This window comes from Anomalospiza imberbis, chromosome Z (genome assembly GCF_031753505.1).
Source record: "Anomalospiza imberbis isolate Cuckoo-Finch-1a 21T00152 chromosome Z, ASM3175350v1, whole genome shotgun sequence".
Lineage (NCBI taxonomy): Eukaryota > Metazoa > Chordata > Aves > Passeriformes > Viduidae > Anomalospiza > Anomalospiza imberbis.
The window spans coordinates 22867123-22884251 of record NC_089721.1 but is presented as its reverse complement, the minus strand read 5'-3'; the positions used below and the strand labels follow the sequence as shown (position 1 = coordinate 22884251).

At 38.6% G+C, this 17129-nt stretch overlaps 2 protein-coding genes across 6 annotated transcripts in view; one reads left to right on the top strand and one right to left on the bottom strand.

Annotated features, from left to right (window-relative positions):
• TBCA (tubulin folding cofactor A) overlaps positions 1 to 17129 on the bottom strand; it is a 530652-nt gene that overhangs the window by 352562 nt on the left and 160961 nt on the right. The gene's annotated exons all lie outside the window — the stretch shown is intronic.
• The window catches only part of PDE8B (phosphodiesterase 8B), a 73517-nt gene that overhangs the window by 25300 nt on the left and 31088 nt on the right, over positions 1 to 17129 (top strand). For 3 of the 5 annotated variants that reach the window (XM_068177504.1, XM_068177505.1, XM_068177501.1), the window contains exons 2-5: positions 7440 to 7499; positions 12177 to 12367; positions 13681 to 13740; positions 15756 to 15813. In XM_068177504.1, coding sequence (XP_068033605.1) covers positions 7440 to 7499; positions 12177 to 12367; positions 13681 to 13740; positions 15756 to 15813 — 369 coding nt within the window. The remainder of the gene's footprint in view (positions 1 to 7439; positions 7500 to 12176; positions 12368 to 13680; positions 13741 to 15755; positions 15814 to 17129) is intronic. The other 2 variants (XM_068177503.1, XM_068177502.1) reach the window with 1 other exon arrangement.

Below are 17129 nucleotides of genomic sequence, written 5' to 3'. Positions count from 1 at the left end.
ACGCTCAGAGAAACTTCTGTTGATAAAGTCAAAAGTATTCAAAATAAGCTTGATGCCTTTTGTAGTTGTTTTTCCTTCCAAAAATCAAACATAGTACTTTGGAAATTAAAGCATTTGTCCAGAAAATGGATTTTACTGCCTGTCTTGTCAGTACAGGCTGGAATGTGATTGCTGAGCCACAGCCATGTTGACAAGGGATAGGCAAAGCCATGGCTGATCATCTTTCAGCACCACTTGAAGGGACTAGATGGCTTTCAGGGTTCCCTTCACACCAAAAGTTTTGTGTTTCTTTATTCATTGGAGTTTCACTGAACATCTCAATCCATTAGCCAAACCCTTCTTCTTATTCATGTTCCCAATATCTTGGGGAAGGGGAGGAAATTTCCCAGTGCTGTGAGTTTTGAGTCACTCTACATGGTCAGTGAAGAAAGGGTTGATCTTAATTTATGTGCCCTGCTGCTTTGTAAGCAGAAAAGCATAAGCTAAGATGAGCTGCAAACATCAGGGTTAGGGGGTGTAAGGGACAGTATCACTCTGTGTTTCTCCTGCTTTTGCATTTTCCAGTTTTCCATCTGCTTCTGGCCACTTCTGAAGACAGGATGTTGGACCAAGATTGGTTGGTTTGACCAATTTTTTTGAGTGTTCCTCACAGGTTTTTTAAAAATGGGAATGTGTTTAGAAGTCTCCCTAGAGATTTTTTTTGGGTTTTATTAAGGAGCATCCTACTCAAATGTGTTCAACCAACTGTATCTCAAATACCAAATTTATTCTATGTTGATACCAAGAACCAGAATTTTGGTAGTGATCCTAATAGTAGATCATGATCCTTGAATCCATGTAAGAAAAATCTGCATGGTGAGAAATGGTGTGTACAAACTGCAGGACTACTTCCAGATGCTGTTGAAAGCCCTAATCTGCAAATTATAGGAATAAATGGGATGTGAACGACCCTCTGTGGATAGAGGGTTTCTGAGTCTTTTGCAACCTTGAAAAATCTCAGAGTAGCTGCTGCTGTGAGCAGAATTGAGAACTGCTCAACAATGGTAGTTTGTACTCCAAATGTAGCACCATACTGGCTGAACTAGTGTCTTTTCTGCTTGTTTGTTCTATTGTCCTATTATGATAATGTATTCACAAGGAAGCTGCTACCAAATTGTGAACAGAATGTAATAAGTCCTAAAAATAATATTCTTTCTTCAGTTATCATTTTATATCAGATATACATTTATTATCTTTAACCTCATAGGATTATTTTACAAGTGTCAGCTTGCTTGTTCAATAAGTCATCTAAAATCTCTATCAACTTTACACTGATATTAATTTCTCAATTCTTGTTTTCCATAGGCTGATCCCCTACTTGTGACCTGTTGGTGCTTACTGCCTTATGTTTCCCTCTCTCTTCTCCATGTCTTTCAGAGGTTTACCTGCATCCCTTTGGTTTGCTTTTCTTCCCTTACCACTGATTTTAAATTGAAATGGCAAGATTATATGAGCACTACTGACTCTAGCTGCTTAAAAATGGATGTCTTATGTCCTGGGCACAAAAAAAGGAGTGAGAAATAGAGAAGAAACAGATCTGTGGTTTTGACTACTTATTTTTTTAATTTCTTATTTGAAACACAAGTCAGGAAACCATATAGAGAGGAATGAGAATGAAGGAAGAAAGAAATCTTAACAGGTGTTCCTGAAGCTGATTCTGAGACAAAACTTCTCAGCTTTGCACAAAAGGAGTTTGTGCAAAGGAGAAGCGGACTCTGAGAACGAAACACAAGTAATCCCAACCAGCTTAGACATTCATTGTTATCAACTGTGTAATTCACAGAAATTCAGTTTTAAGCATTTGATCCTTACTTTGAAGTTTTTATGAGGGTTTCTGCTTATCTCCAGAACTGGTGACCATCTTATCTCTACTAAGATATGAAGTCTTGGTATATGGTTCACACTGAAGAACACGTGGAATTAGCAGACAGAAGCATCTCTATGGCAGGTCCCCTTAGGAACCCAGTCAGACTGGTATTCAGAGTGCAGGAGAAATGCAGGGACTGCAATGAGCTGGTGGATCTGATATGTGATATTCTATGCCTAGCCATGCTTGGTTTCAAATGCTTCACTGCTAAATGTGTGCTCTCTCACCAGGTGAAGGCAAGGTTGGTAGGGAAGAAGGAGGTGGGAAAGAAAGTTAGGGCTTAATGCTCCTTTTCAGACATAGGTCATTGCAGAAAAGGAGCTCAAAGGTCATGGGTGAGAGTACACAGGAGCTGAATTTTGTCACCCAGAGGTGAAAGTAGTCATGGAAGGGCTCTTCTTCCTCTTGACTTTGTTCTGCTCCCTTTTAAATACTCAATTCTCTTGTGTGCAGTGACATAGCTTTAACTGGGGGTATTGATATGGCCTCAGCCCAATTCTGCTTGCTTTTTAGTGGGAAAAGAACCAGATGCAGGTTTGTGAACACTCCCCTTGAGCTAATATGCAGACCCTGCCAAACCTACAAGTCTTGTGGATTTGGGGTCCTGTGTGTTGCCTGTGGATGTAGTATTTTTATGCTGCGTGCCTCAGTGTGTGTTGTCACAAATGTTGTTAACAGGCCACCACTTCCAAATGCATGTGTGTATTTTTTACGTACGTATCTCATGGGTCAGACTTCTCTTAGGAGTGCTTGCAGAGACTGCAGTGGCTGAACCAGCAGTGATAAAACTTTTTTTTCTTCTACGTAGTGTGTGGGTTCGATCATTGCTTTCAGAAAATAAAATAGCATGACCTTGCATTAACTTCAGAGTCGAGCTATCCAACTATCTAATGCTCCTTGGGACTCCGTGGAAAAGTGGCAGTCGGCTGGCAATAGGGGAGCAGCTCGTGGAGCAGAGTGAGTTGGCAGCCCTCTAGTGGGGGTGAGGAAAATGAAGGGGACGAGCAGCTCAGCAAGTAGATGTAAAAGTCAACTGGAAACCACAGCAAGGTGAATCTGACAGGAAAAAAAGTAAAAACAACTACAAAACCCAACAGAATTTGACAAAAAGGTGGCAGAGAGCCATCTTTCCTGAAAGAGAGCTGCTGTAGTTACTGGGACAGTAGCTGTTCTGGTGGGTGGAGAGGATAAGGAGTCAGTCAGTCAAATGAGTGAGGCAAGGAAAGATGGTGTCTGAAAAAGCTGGGGAGGTCAGATCACAAAACCATCTAGCTCAGGACCAAGCTCCAGCAGTATGAGTATGTACTGTAGGAGTGATTCATCCTACTTAGTCTCCCAGCCTTTGCCAAATTATAATTTAGGGTCTTTTTGACTCAGAGGTGAAAAGAGCTCTCCAGTTTTCTCCCATAAATCTGCCCCTTCTTTATAAACACAAATCACTAAACAGGTCAAGTGATACTCTCTGTGACTGTAGAAGCTGACAAAAAAGAGGGGGAGACTCCAAACAAAGAAAGAGTGGCCAAGTGTTAAACTATAAAAAAATACCTGTAGAGCTGGATGGACCAGAAGTGAAAAAAACTAAAAGAGGAGAAAGATTGTGATATAGTTCTGTTAAGGAACACAAGACAAAAAAAGGGGAAGAACAGAGGAATGTAGCTTTGCTGAACAGCAGAAGGGGATCTGGGCACCCTTGTCTGGTGTGCTGTCGCAGGCAGAAGTGCAGGACACCAGCTTCAGGCCAAGGGTGTTGGACAAGAGCTCTTGGCCTTGTGTCTCGTAAGGGAATTCATGCAAGGCTAAGGCGAGGGTTGAAGTCATAAATGGTTGTGGACTGCAGTTTGGCCAGGAAAAAGAAAAAAAAAAAAAAGCCAAGGGACTTGAGGTTGAAAATAGTGGTGCAATCAAACATGAAAATGGTAATAGCCAAGGAACAGGCTGAAGATTCAATCTTCACCCGAAGTGTGGATAGAGGAAACTGAGCTGGAGGGTGGTGCAAAAGAGCCCTGGCAAAGATGCGGCCAGGGAGCACAAGGCTGAGGTGAAAGTTGGGTCAAAAAGAGATTCCTGTTACTGGCTGGCAAAACCAAAGGGACAAGTGTCTGAAAACACTACAGAGCTGAATGAATGGATGCACTAGTAAAAGGGAAAGGGAATAGGGCAGGGAGCCTTCAGGGCAAAAGGGACCTTGGTATCTGCGTGTTGCTTCTCAACTGGCACATCCATCCTGAGCCTTTTCAGGAGCCTGAATCCACCGACACCTTTGCATCACTGCTTGGTTGGCTCTAGCTGCTATTGTTGCTCTGAAGCAGCACAGAATTATGCAAGAAGAATTTGCTGTGCTAATTAGTCTACACTAATTACAGTGGCGTGTTGGTAATTATTGATGATTCATAAACTGCATGGGCTGTAACTCTGCAGCCATACTGGGGTAAAGACTTTTGTACTGGTGATTTAGAAAGGTGAAAATTCAATGAAGTAGTAATGCATTTTGCTTAATGGCACTGCTATGATAGTAAGGTAATTGGTGATCACTGGTTTGCACAAAAGCATAAGATCTAAGAAAGTGCTATTGACTTTGTCTAATTATTTGTTTCATAGCTGATTCCCGGGGAGATTTTGTAGGAGATCACAATGATACTGAAAATAATATTGGGCAGTTAAAAATGTTAAAACAAACTTTTTTTTTCACTGGTTTTATGTTTTTATTATTTCTAGGTGGCTATTTCTTTGCTTTCAATACAGTGTCTGTTCCTCTGCTCACTGAAATTAGGGATTTTCTCACTGGCCTCTTTGGAATCAAACTTGTCTCTGCATGTTTTACCAGTAAAGTCTGTTATGAGCTACTACACTAATTGATTTAGGTTGCAGATCTATTAACGGTCCTTCCTGGCAGTCAGTCAAATAATGAGAGCTTTATTTAAATTGGAAATCATCAGCAATGTGATATTCACTTAAGTGAGGAAATGAACAGAGGTATGGTTATGGTATCACTAATACGTAATGTCCACATGGTCAGATTCTTCTGAGAGTTCAGAAGATGTGGAATTAGTTCCTTCAGGCAAGTGAGAGATCCGTAGGACATTTTATGAGGGCCAGGCACACGTCATTATTTTTGCTGCCTCCTTTATCTGAGTTTGACAGAGAAAAGTGAGTCAGTTACTTATACCCACAGCAGTTTGGGCCTATAAATCCAAGGGTCTGATTCAGGTTGTAAAACAAGACTCAGAACTTAAAGACCAGAAAGGAGAATGTCAGACATGGTTTTTGCTATATCTAATCAGGTTTATTTATCCTTCCCACAGTCAGGTTCATTACCAATCTTAATTTGTCCCATCTGCTTCCGTGCATCGTATAAGTGATGAAGTTGAGCATTTTAGGAACTCAAAGACTATACATAGCAATCTTTCAAGTAGAGCAGCACCTAATCTCCATGCCCCTGTGGTTCTGACCCCATCAAGTCTGCACTGAGAAGGACAGAGACATGTTCATCTACATCAGGAGTCTCTGATTTTCTAATTTTCACCTAGCTTTCCTGCTGTTAGGAAAGGCAGGAGCACCCTGAATCTGGAAGGAAGGGAGGAAGAGAAAGACCCTGATTTTTTTGTCCTTTTATTCAATTGTTTTCTATTCATTCATGAGGCTGACACAGAAACAGCTGGGAGAAAAACTCTGAGTCAGAGTCTGAGTGAGTGGATTATTTTGTTGCTGTTGTTATAAAATAAACAGGATAAGAAAAGTGGCTAATCTATAAAGTAATCTCTGTAAAGGACTTGATAGGACTTGCCTGCATTGATCTATGTCTTGGACACAGTTATTTAATTTTTGGCTAATGCTGGTTATCTTCTGAAGCAATAGAAAGTGGAAGGCATTCATTTACAATGTGAGTTACCTGATATTTCCCTGGCATTAATAAATTGAGAATAAAATAAATATCTGTGTCCAAATATACATGGATGTGTCTGTATTCTCCTTTTTTTGAAGAATCTGATGCTTTTGATCCACACCTTCTGAGACAGTTTGAGCTATGTATTGTCAAAAAACACACTTTTGCTCTGAGACTGACTGAAGTCTGTTGTGTAGTCTTACAGATTTGTCTAATGAGATCACTTCAAAACTTTTTTTTTTTTTTTAATCAAAGTATATGATGATAAAAGATTTATTTAAGAGTTTCCTATTGAGTACCACTGGAATCTGAATGTGCCGTTTTTCTCTTTTGGTTGGGAGGAATAGGAGCTGTGACCTTTCAGAGAACTGTTTCTTTAACTTACTCCTAACTCATGGTTGATGATGGGTGCTAACTTTGTTTCTGTTCAGATATGCTTACTGGCACTAAGCTACATTCTGCTAAAGAAGGAGCTCAAGTAGGAAGTGAAGCTTTTCTGTGAGAAAAGGAGAGGTTAACTACACTTATATTGGGGGCAGTTTTTGCTTTGGAAAACAGTGGCAGGCTTTGTAGTTTAATCTTTTGGAGTACTGCCCGTTACCACCTTCTGACGTACATTGTTGGGCTGAGAAGAATCGATGTGCAGTGGTGCATGAAAGTCCAACGTGTCAGTTGTACCTGTACATAATGCCACTGTCTCATGTGCAGGCAAGGCTGTTAATGCTTAACACAGTTCGTATTCTCTAAAGAATCTGTCTTGCAGGGTGATTTCTTTAACTCATCTACACCTGGGGCACCTGGGGTACCTGGGCAAGGAATCTGCCCTTTTGGAGATTGGTAACATGCAAATAATTCTCCATATGCATGAACATTTTAAGGGTTTAAAGACTCTTCTTGTTAAGTATGTGCACCTGTGTGAGGACATATGTATTGTTCTGTTGCTTAACAACCTTCTGTAGCTAATGGTCTGAAGTGAAACAAATCAGTAGTGTGCAGGAGAAGTGTACTGAAATGTATCAAGACACAAAAAGTAGTAATGTAGTCCAGCTCCTAAGAAGTATAACAAACAAAGCAGCCACAACCCACGTGTACTGGCTTTCTTGCAGCAGGTTTAAATTATGATGTGCTATCATGTCTTCTGAAAATGTCATGGTTCACATGGTAGTGATATTTTTACCTGAAAACTGAAGGCTATGGTTCTGGAAAACAACTTTTAATCTGCAGCCCGAACAAGTTCCCTTTTCTCAAAAGTCAATTCTTTCCCTATCAATCCCACTAAAACATTATTATTTAGAATATGTCACAAGACCTTTAAACAAAGTTCTGTATTGCATTCAAATGAATAACTTTTGGCCAGAGATAAATAACTTTCTGCAGTCTCCAGCAAAAACAAATCCTTCTATGTAACGTAGGTACTCTGTTGGGGAAAGAGGGAAAAGGAAGTGTGTGTTTCTTGCTTCCTTATTTAAAACCCTATCATTTTTAATTTACAGGCAAGTAAAACAAAAATAGTAACAAAATTAAGGCTGCTATTCATATGTCAGTGTGCTTTTTATCATCTTTCATGGTTCTGTTTGATCTTTAATTCTTGTATGTAAAATACTACCTTAAGAACCCAACTGAAAATAAATCTGTATTTCTCTTCTTTAGCAGGCTTCAACTGCAGAAGTACAAGTTGGGCCCATGAGACTGACACAATACCCAATTCAGGTAAGATGCTCCTTCTGTTTCTGGGAGAGCCAATTCAGTATAGATAGATGAAGAAATTAATGTTCAAACTCTGTAATTAACTATAATACTTTAATTTCACTTGTACGAGGACTGTGAGAGGGATAATGTATGTTTTGTGTATCTGATTGCAAGAGAAGATCTACAAGTAAATTAACTTCATAAATAAGACCTTTAGATTTCCATTAACATCCCCTCATTCCTTGAATCTGTCCTACCAGTAGGAAAGTGTGTGTGTGTGTGTGTCCATCAACCAGGGAAAGATCTGCCTCTATGGATATTAAAAACTGTTCAGTTTTGATATACCAAAGCTGAGAGCTTCATGAAATTTAAGTATATGTTCAGTTTTGCTGCGTTTTGCACAACAGGAGAGAGAAGAGTAACAGGACAGAGAACTATGTTTTACAGACCACCAATCCAAGAAATCACATGGCCTTCAACAAGAAAGGTTCAAATCCAGCTAAGGAGCAGCACTTCTTATCCATACATTCTACTTTTTCTGTACATTTTGTTCCTGTGACAGTATCAGATGCCAAGTGCTATTTTTTCAGCTTATAGTGGATGTTGGAACTCCCAGATTATAGGAAATTAAATAATTTTAGCCTTTAACATTGTTTTAGTGATATATAATTAATCTGAATTAATTTATGTGTCAGTTAATTCTGTAAAATACAGAAGTAGTCACCAGTCACCAGTCACCCTTTCTGTGAAAAACCTTTGTGTGGAGAAAAAGCATCATAAAGCTTTACATTTTTATGGCTTTACATTCAGTCTTAATGATGACTTGATCTGATGAAATTACTTATTTATATTATTATATTTATATTATATTTATATACTAATTATATTTATATACTGTGCAGTAGTGACTTCAACAGTAGAACAACCTTCAGTTTTGCAGGGAATTTCAACATAGAAGTGTGGAACTTTTCACAGAAAAATATTTTTAGATCATGTTCATCTTCAGAAAGATTATCCAGGAAATATTTAACAACTACAAATACTCTCGGTGCTTTTGTCAGGATATTACTTCGTAGAAATTGGATTTGCTCAAGGGAAAGTTGGATTTTTGTTGTTTCTCAAAACTGACTTTCTTCTCGGTATCTTTTCAGATGGAGGTGTTATTTTGTCTTTACATTTCACAGCTGAGAATCTGTGTAAGAAAAGAATATGTCTTAAGCAGAAATTATTAAGTAAAATCATTAACTGTGGAATATTCCTTAAAGATGCTGCCATATGTTAACTTATTTACAGTTAAGTAAAACACTTCATGTAAACCCACCTCGTTTGTTTGTGGAACATGCCACCTTACCTCAGATAACTTGGCAAGTAATGCACACATCCCCACATTTCAAAAATGTGTGCTAATCTTTTATTCCATCTTGACAATACAATTATGTGTTTCTCTGTGCAATGCAAACAGCTACTGAATATCACATTTTAAATGTCTACTTGTGGATGATTAATCATGTTTACAATTGTCTGACAAGTTAAGTTCCATTTGTTAAAACAATTGCCACTGGGGCTTTTCTTAGCAAACTTCATTTTATGCCGCTGTGTTTTATGCTGTAATGGGACACCTGTGCCAACCTCAAAATGGCACATATTTTTTGTCTGAGAAGTGACCTCACTTGTGCCAGTGACTTGCCATAAGACCATTTAATAGATTCCCCACTGGACTTCATGACCATCTATGTCAGAGTAAAAATCTGGTTTCATTTGTACAGAATTGTGACCCAGGTACTTCTGGCCTTAAGAGGCAAAGGGAAGAGTCCAAAGTAAACCAGACAGCTCCAACCCTCGAAACATTCCATATACAGATTGCACAATTGCCTCAACTTTGTACCAAGGCTTGTAAATAGGAATGGTTTGCTTTCAGAAATGACCATGCTGAAAGTACTCAAAAATGTGCTTTCTCCAGGGGACACGAGAGATGTGGCTTTTATAAACAATTAGTGCACATAAAAAAAAGTGTTGGATCCTCTTGCAGAAGTGTTTGCTCATAAACGTTTGAATATGTTCCTACACAAATGCTGCATTTTCTCACCTTTTAGGACATTTATTTGCCATCATCTCTTTCACAGCAACTGACACTGTGATCTTCCCTGATGAGCTGCAAATGAAGCATGATGATGCACAGCATTTCACTGTTCCCTCATACTAATATAACAGGAGTATCTCTGTAACTTTATTCAGAGATACTATGTCTTTTCCACCTTGAAAATGTCTTGCTGGGATATGATAATTTGAAAAAAAATTAAGTAGCTTCTTAAGTTGCTGAAATTTTATTTTTCCTTTTGATAGCTTGTTTATCCTCAGCTGGTGTTTTTTGTATCCCAAACTCTTTAAAGCAAATTTTGTCCATTTTCTTTGTCCATATTATTTGTATAATAAACTGGGAACAAGATGTGCAATAGTGGTGTAAATACTTAGAAAGAGTGTAAGAATTTCAGTACATCACCAAAATTGGAAAGGCCTCTACAGAGAAAGTCCATGGTACTCCTAAACTAGAGCAACACTGAGTAAAATTATCTTTTTTGCAGTAACATCGGCAAATCATGCAGCAAAAAAATAACTACATGAAGTTTTTGGCAAGGAACACAGATTGAATTTAAGCATTTTCTTGATCATGTTGTTTATATGGATTATTACATTTTTGCCTCGACTTTGACAGCCTCATTCAAATATACTTCTAGCTGCATTATGTTTTGATGATTTATAATAAGTTCCATACGAATGTTAATGAGAAAGCGTAGTAGTAATACTTTAAAACAAATTTTAAAATTAATATTCTCAGAAGGATTTGTGCACTGATAATTAGCTACCAGGGAGAGATTGCATGGTTTAATTAAGCTCCATTATTTTAAAGGTGATAAATTATCGCATTTTGCCATCTTTATTTCCAAACTGGGAGTGCTGAGAGAAGGAAGATATCAAAAAACATGCCACCCCCACCCCACTTAAATTTTCTTTCCCCATAACGTTTCAAACTAGGAACAAAATAAAATTAATGGCAGTTGGAACCAAACAGAAGATTGTATCAATATAGGTACTTCACCCAGGAATCAGAAAATTTGCAGCTTGGCCACATCACTGCTTTCCAACTCTGGAAAAAAAGCCCCAGGGATTAGAAAGAGTGACAACAGTTACCTTGGATGTTAAGTGTCAGTAAACCAATCTGCTTATTGATAACTGCAATCAAAAACCTTCCAATACATTGAAACTTTTATCTTCTTAATATTTACAGAATTTGTAAGCATATAATTTTCTTCCATTGTTTAATGAAACTCTGACTGTCACAATAACAATGATTGATTTTTTTTATTGTTTAGAATTCAACAATCCAGACAGCTAAAGATAAGAAGAAAGCTATTGTCACCTTTTCTAGCTTCTAGACTGATGGTGCTGAAATTCATGTGCTGACATCACAGCTGCATAAAGCAAGACAGATAAAGGTTGTTGGCCTTTTCTACAGGCATTTGAAGGAAAATTTTATGTATTTTTCTTGAACATGTTGATTCAGTAAAGTCAGGGGATGAGTTTTATTTGTGAAACAAAGAGGATTTTGCTTTATAAATTACTAATCTCTGGCTGCTGACTTTTTGTGCAATTTTAATAGCTGTGGATAAACTTTTGACTTTTTGAGGCCTTCTTTTTCATAGCATATTTGCACTAAATTAGCCATTTTCTTCATCTGACACATAGGGTAGCATGGTTAGTTATCAGTCGCTATGGTAAATATGTGCCACTGTAATGGGGAATGTCTGTGTGACTTGGATTAAAAAATTGGACACTGATAAATTGTGTGTTATGGGGCAAGGACAAAAAATTTATTTTCTCTGAAAAACACTTTATTTTACATGAGAGGCAAAGAAATACAGCTGTTTTCAACTTCTATTCTGTGTCAGCTTGCAAACAGGCTTCCTACAGCATCTCCTTTATCTTCAGGGTGACAACTCCATACACTTCCTAGCTGATCTTTTGTGAGCAGTTCGTTAAGTGTTCAGTTGAAATTGTCTAAATTACTTTATATGCTTAGGGACAGGTACAATTTATTGGGAAAACATTTCTCTCATTTGAGTATTTTTCTTCCTGTACATATTTGTTTGCCTGTTGTTCTTTTCAGCTTTGAAATAATATTGGTTAATGCCTTTTTTTTGTGTGTGTGTGATTAAAGAAGAAAAGAACAGATGTTAATTTTTTGCCCATGTCTTTAGGGATGATAAGTGGTAATTAAGATAGCTGCATTTCATAAGTTCCTTACAACCAAAAGTGTGTGAATCTGGGATGGTCTGACAAGAGTAGCAATGATGTTTGAACAATCTGGCTGGTTGCTGATTGAAATGCAACAGCAGCTAGGAAAAAATCATGATGTGGCAAGCTGGTTTTGTCCTAAACTTTTAAACAGTCCTTGTTTAAAACTATTAACTATTTATATAGTTAACTGTTGTCAACTATTGATTATCTATTGATAACTACAGTATCCATTAAGAAAGCTATACTACTGCATTGGTTGTTTTACAACCTGTGGTTCAAGCTTCCCACTTTTAAAGCAGACTTTAAATCTTTCAAAGGGCAGAAGTGTTTGTTAAGACTTTCTCCATGCAGAGGACTACTTTACGTGTTCAATGTGGTCCTGCTGTTTTTCATCCCCCGCAGGTTTTGCTAATCTTTGCAAAAGAAGACAACCAAAGCAATGGTTTCTGGTGGGCTTGTGACAGAGCAGGATACAGATGCAATGTTGCCTGGACTCTGGAATCAGCACTTGACTGTTTCCTGGATAAGCACCAGGAAATAGTTGTTATAGATCACAGGAACTCCAAGTATTTTGATGCAGAAGATATCTGCAGGTAACCTAAAGCACCTTATGCTTCTCTTAAGATTTGGAATACATTGTATGAAAACAAACCTCCTAATTTTAAACCAAAAATAAGGGGGAAAAAGATAAAAACAACAAACAAAAAATTAACACCTAAAATTATAGTAAAATGGAAATTTGTGGACCGAGGCCAGGAGGTTTGTGTACATCTGTAAGAGGATAACAATATGAAAACTACATTATGCCAAAGCTGAACTGTAGTATTATCTCTAGGTCATGGGGCTTCTGTCAGAGCATAAGCCAAAGCTGTTGTGAAACTATTCCCTGCTGTGGGTGCTGCTTCTTTCCTGGCTTACTGCTGCAGCAAAATCTGAAGCTGCAGACTTCAAAGGAATATGTTTGTCCACAAGGTCAGGCACTGCCAGTTCTTCACAAAGATTTGCATCACTTTTCTATTCCATATGGCTGTGTCTAAGCTGCTTTAAGATTGCAAGTGCTTAGTATTGGGATCCTTTACTAAAACACACAATTTCAGCTGAAGCATACCATTTGCACCATACTGTGCTTCTAGTCTGCCATGAGCTGAAATGTACCATGTTTATGACAAGGGACTTTTAATGCTCAAATATTTGTGCTGGTGTAAGTTCTTCTGAAAGATCAACAGATAAACATAAAGATTGTTTATTCAGAACAGGGGGATATGAGTGAAAAAAACTTATCATTAGCCAGTAAAAAACAAACAGAGTGTTTTTGATAGCTGGTCATATCTTTTTTGGTTTCTCAATAATATGCAACATGGTAAAATTTTGTTTATTCAGTATTTAATGAACTGTAGTCTTTTGTAATTTGCTATGCCCACTTTTCTTACTTTCATGTCTTGAAAGCACTTCCCACCCTCTAAACAAAATTTTGCAATGTCTAGAAGGACAGTGGTAAATCTGAGAGAGGGTAGAGATTCTTGTTTAAATTAGTCAAGGGCATTGAAGATGCTTTGCATGTACTGACTTTTCTTGACTCACGCATTCAGGGCAGTCTGCCCCAGATAAGCTGAGTACACAGGGAAACCTTTGCTAGGTCATAAGAATGGGTCTGAAAAGCTGATGTTTGTACACTGAGGTTTTGGAGCTTTTGCCTTCTTACCTGCATGGAACAAAATGAGAAGTCTGGTGGCAAAATGAAAATGGTTTGTCTAAATGGGGATAGGGAGGTTTGCCAGTGCACTATCATATTGTCTAGCCTCAGTGGTGTCTTTCAGTCCTGACTTTCATTTATATTTTCAGTGAAGGTAGTCAGAGCAATATTGAGAAAGCATTCAGTGTAACTGAGAAATTTTTGTTTCCTCAGGTCTATTCGTGCCACAGAGCTATCAAAGCATACTGTAATACTTGCTGTGGTTCCACGCACGTAAGTATTACTGGTTTGTGAAAGATTTTAATTTTTTTTATAAGAACAGTTATCTATTCTATAACAGTTATTTAATAACAGAAAGTATCTTACTAGCAAGTCTTAAAGAGTGAATGTTCACTCTTAAAGAGTGAAATGGTAAACATTTCAGTGTTTACCAACCTGAAATGGGTTGGTGATGTTTGATGTTTTATTTGAGTATTTAATATCTTTCCTTTAGTGCTGACTAGTATTATCCCTGTCATCTTCATGATGGGTTGTATAGTAAGAAAGCCAGACAGATATGTGCTTTTTCTAAGAGGAAAGGAAAATACAATTCCAAACTAGAAAGTTGTGTGTTACTTTCTAAAGTAAATAACTAGATAAATAACAAATTGTTGTTTATTGAACCAGCTGATGGAGCAAACTTCAATCCAGTTGATGCTAAATTCACCAGAATGTTGTCCTTAAACCCTTTTTCAGTAATTCATAACCCATGCATTTAGGAAGAATTCTTACTGACTTAAATATATATTTATTAAATATCTTCAAATACCCTTGTTAGAACTCCTACACACTACTGAATCCATTATCATTTTTATTAATTTCCTAAATCAATTAGAATATTAGGAAATAGAGTGGCAGGAGAAATATTACTGCCAAGAGTTGAAAATCAATTAAATTTGCTGCTGAGCAAGATTTCACAACTTAGCTTCACCTTTATCTTAATAACACTGTTTTTAGATTAATTCTCATAGGATATCACAGAATGTCTTTTTTATCTTCTTCTTACTTTTTTTTGCAATCCCCTTCTGTGTATGTAAAGAGATACAGGACTTCTCTGGAGGATCTGTCAGGTTTGCTATAGGAGTAACTATCAAACTCTATGGAAGCTGCAAATACCTATAATAGAAGAGTGTAGCACCAGCTTCTGTAACAGTATGATTTTTTGTATGTATTTAAGGAAAAACTCTTCTCACTGAGTTCATTATGTTTAGAGAGCTATGTTAGATTCATGCCATCTAATCCTCAAGTCTTGTGTCCCCTTTTAATAAATAGTATAACCAGCCCTGCTTAATATCTGTATCAATGACCTGGACAAGAGGATCGAGTGCACCCTCGGGCAGTGTGCAGGTGACACCAAGCTGGGTGGGAGTGCTGATCTGCTGGAGGGCAGGAAGGCTCTGCAGAGGGGTCTGGGCAGGCTGGATCATGGGCTGAGGCCAATGGTGTGAGGTTCAACAAGGCCCAGTGCTGGGTCCTGCCCCTGGGTCACAACAACCCCAGGCAGCTCCACAGGCTGGGGCAGAGTGGCTGGAAAGGACCTGGGGGTGCTGGTGACAGCGGCTGAGCATGAGCCAGGGTGTGCCCAGGTGGCCAAGAAGGCCAATGGCATCCTGGCCTGGATCAGCAATGGTGTGGCCAGCAGGAGCAGGGCAGGGATTGTCCCCCTGTACTGGGCACTGGTGAGCCCACACCTCGAGTGCTGTGTCTAATTCTGGGCCCCTCACAACAAGAAGTACATTGAGGTGCTGGAATGAGTCCAGAGAAGGACAATGGAGGTGGTGAAAGATCTAGAGCATGAGTCCTGTGAGGAGTGGCTGAGGGAGCTGGGGATGTTCAGCCTTGAGAAAAGGAGCCTCAGGGAGACTTTGTTTCTCTCTACAGGTACCTGAAAGGAGGGTATACCCTCCCTACCAGGTAGGATCCGGTTTTTCTCCCAAGTATCAAGGGATCTGACAATAGGAAATGGCCTCAGGTTGAGCTAAGAGAGGTTTAGATTGGTCATTAGGAAAATTTTCTTCCCTGAAAAGGTTGCAAGCATTGGAACAAGCTGCCCAGGACAGTGGAATCACCATCCCTGGAGGTATTTAAAAGATGTGTGGATGTGGCACTTGGGAAGTGGTTCACTGCTGTTCAGTACTTAGCACTGAAGAGGAAAAGGACCTCTTTAAAGGGGTTAAAGGTTGGATTCAATGATCTAACAGTCTTTTCCAACCTGAATAATTCTGTGGTTGCGTGATTTTGTTTTGTAGATCTGCTGACCAAGAAGAGACTTCTGTTCTCCCCCTTCTTGATGCAGGCTTTGACAGGGTATGTATAAATTGCCTATGTAATATAGAAAACATAGTAGCTTCATAAATTACAGACACTTCTGCTTCCTCAAATTGAAAATTACACATCCTCTTCTGTCAGAAATGTATTGATAAGAAACCAGTGGCAGTTGATTTAGTTTTCTTTTCAGGAGTATTCCAGAAGTATATGAAACAAAAACCTCTGTGGTCTAGGTAGTCCTTTCAGAATAGCAGCTGTACTGAGATTACCTTCTTGTGGTCTGGCTGGGTAGTGGGTGAGTTTTATGGCTGCACTAAGAAACAGGGGTGGGAGACTCTGATTAACATATCACAGTCACCCAGACTCCTCCATCTGTCTCAGGCTGTTGGAATTTCTCTTCTAAAGGGACTACTAACCTGGTCCAGCTCGAGAAGATTTTTTTTTCCTTCATAATGTTTGTTATGTTGGTTTGCACCAATTCTTCTCAGTACAGTTAGAGACACTCCTGTACCAGTAGCAGAAGGGAGGGGTTAACTGTTCATACTGTTCCTCAAAGGGCTTTGTAGGAGAGAGCAGAAAGGCAGGAGTTCTCAGCTCTGAAAATCTAGGTTTCTTACCCTCTCCCAACCTTTGTGTGAATGGCTTTGGTTGGATATTAATGTTATGTTACTCTAAAATAAACCAGCTACATTTTTTAAGTTAGCCATTCATAAGGAAGGATGTGTACTTAAGCAAAAGAAGCACATCTGGAGAATTAGTTAGAATTAACATATATTTTCTTAAAAATATACATGTTTGGGAAAATTAACTGTAGCAAGGAAAATCAGGGAAGAGCTGGAATTAACCCAGGCAAAAATCTCATTCTCCTATGGTCATACTGAGTCCAGTGTCTGAGCCAAGTCACATTCAGCCCAAGTTTGTTTATACAGCAGAACATGAACCAGAATTACCATTTTCAGATGATCTCACAAAAATAGAGGTATAAGATCTTGCCTGTACTGCAAGAGTATTGTGGGGCCAAAGCATTTCTAAAGTACTTAGATGCTCTGAAAATTGAAAATATGAGTCTAAGAGAAAGGTCAGCCCAAGAATGACAGTGCTTTATTAGTGTAGCTTCTCTCTCTCTCTCTCTCTCTCTCTCTCTTTTGCTCTCTCTCTCTCTCTCTCTCTCTCAGGCTTAAATATTTTTCAAAGAGAAGTTTATTACTTCTCAGGTCGACTGTTTCATTTGAACACAATGCAGGGCAATGTGTTTTGTAAACAAGATTAAAACTGTAGGTGTAGTACTGAGTAAAGTCAGAGGAGACTGTGGCTGTGAGACATGGCTCAGTGGTACTCTCTGCCTTGGAAAGAAA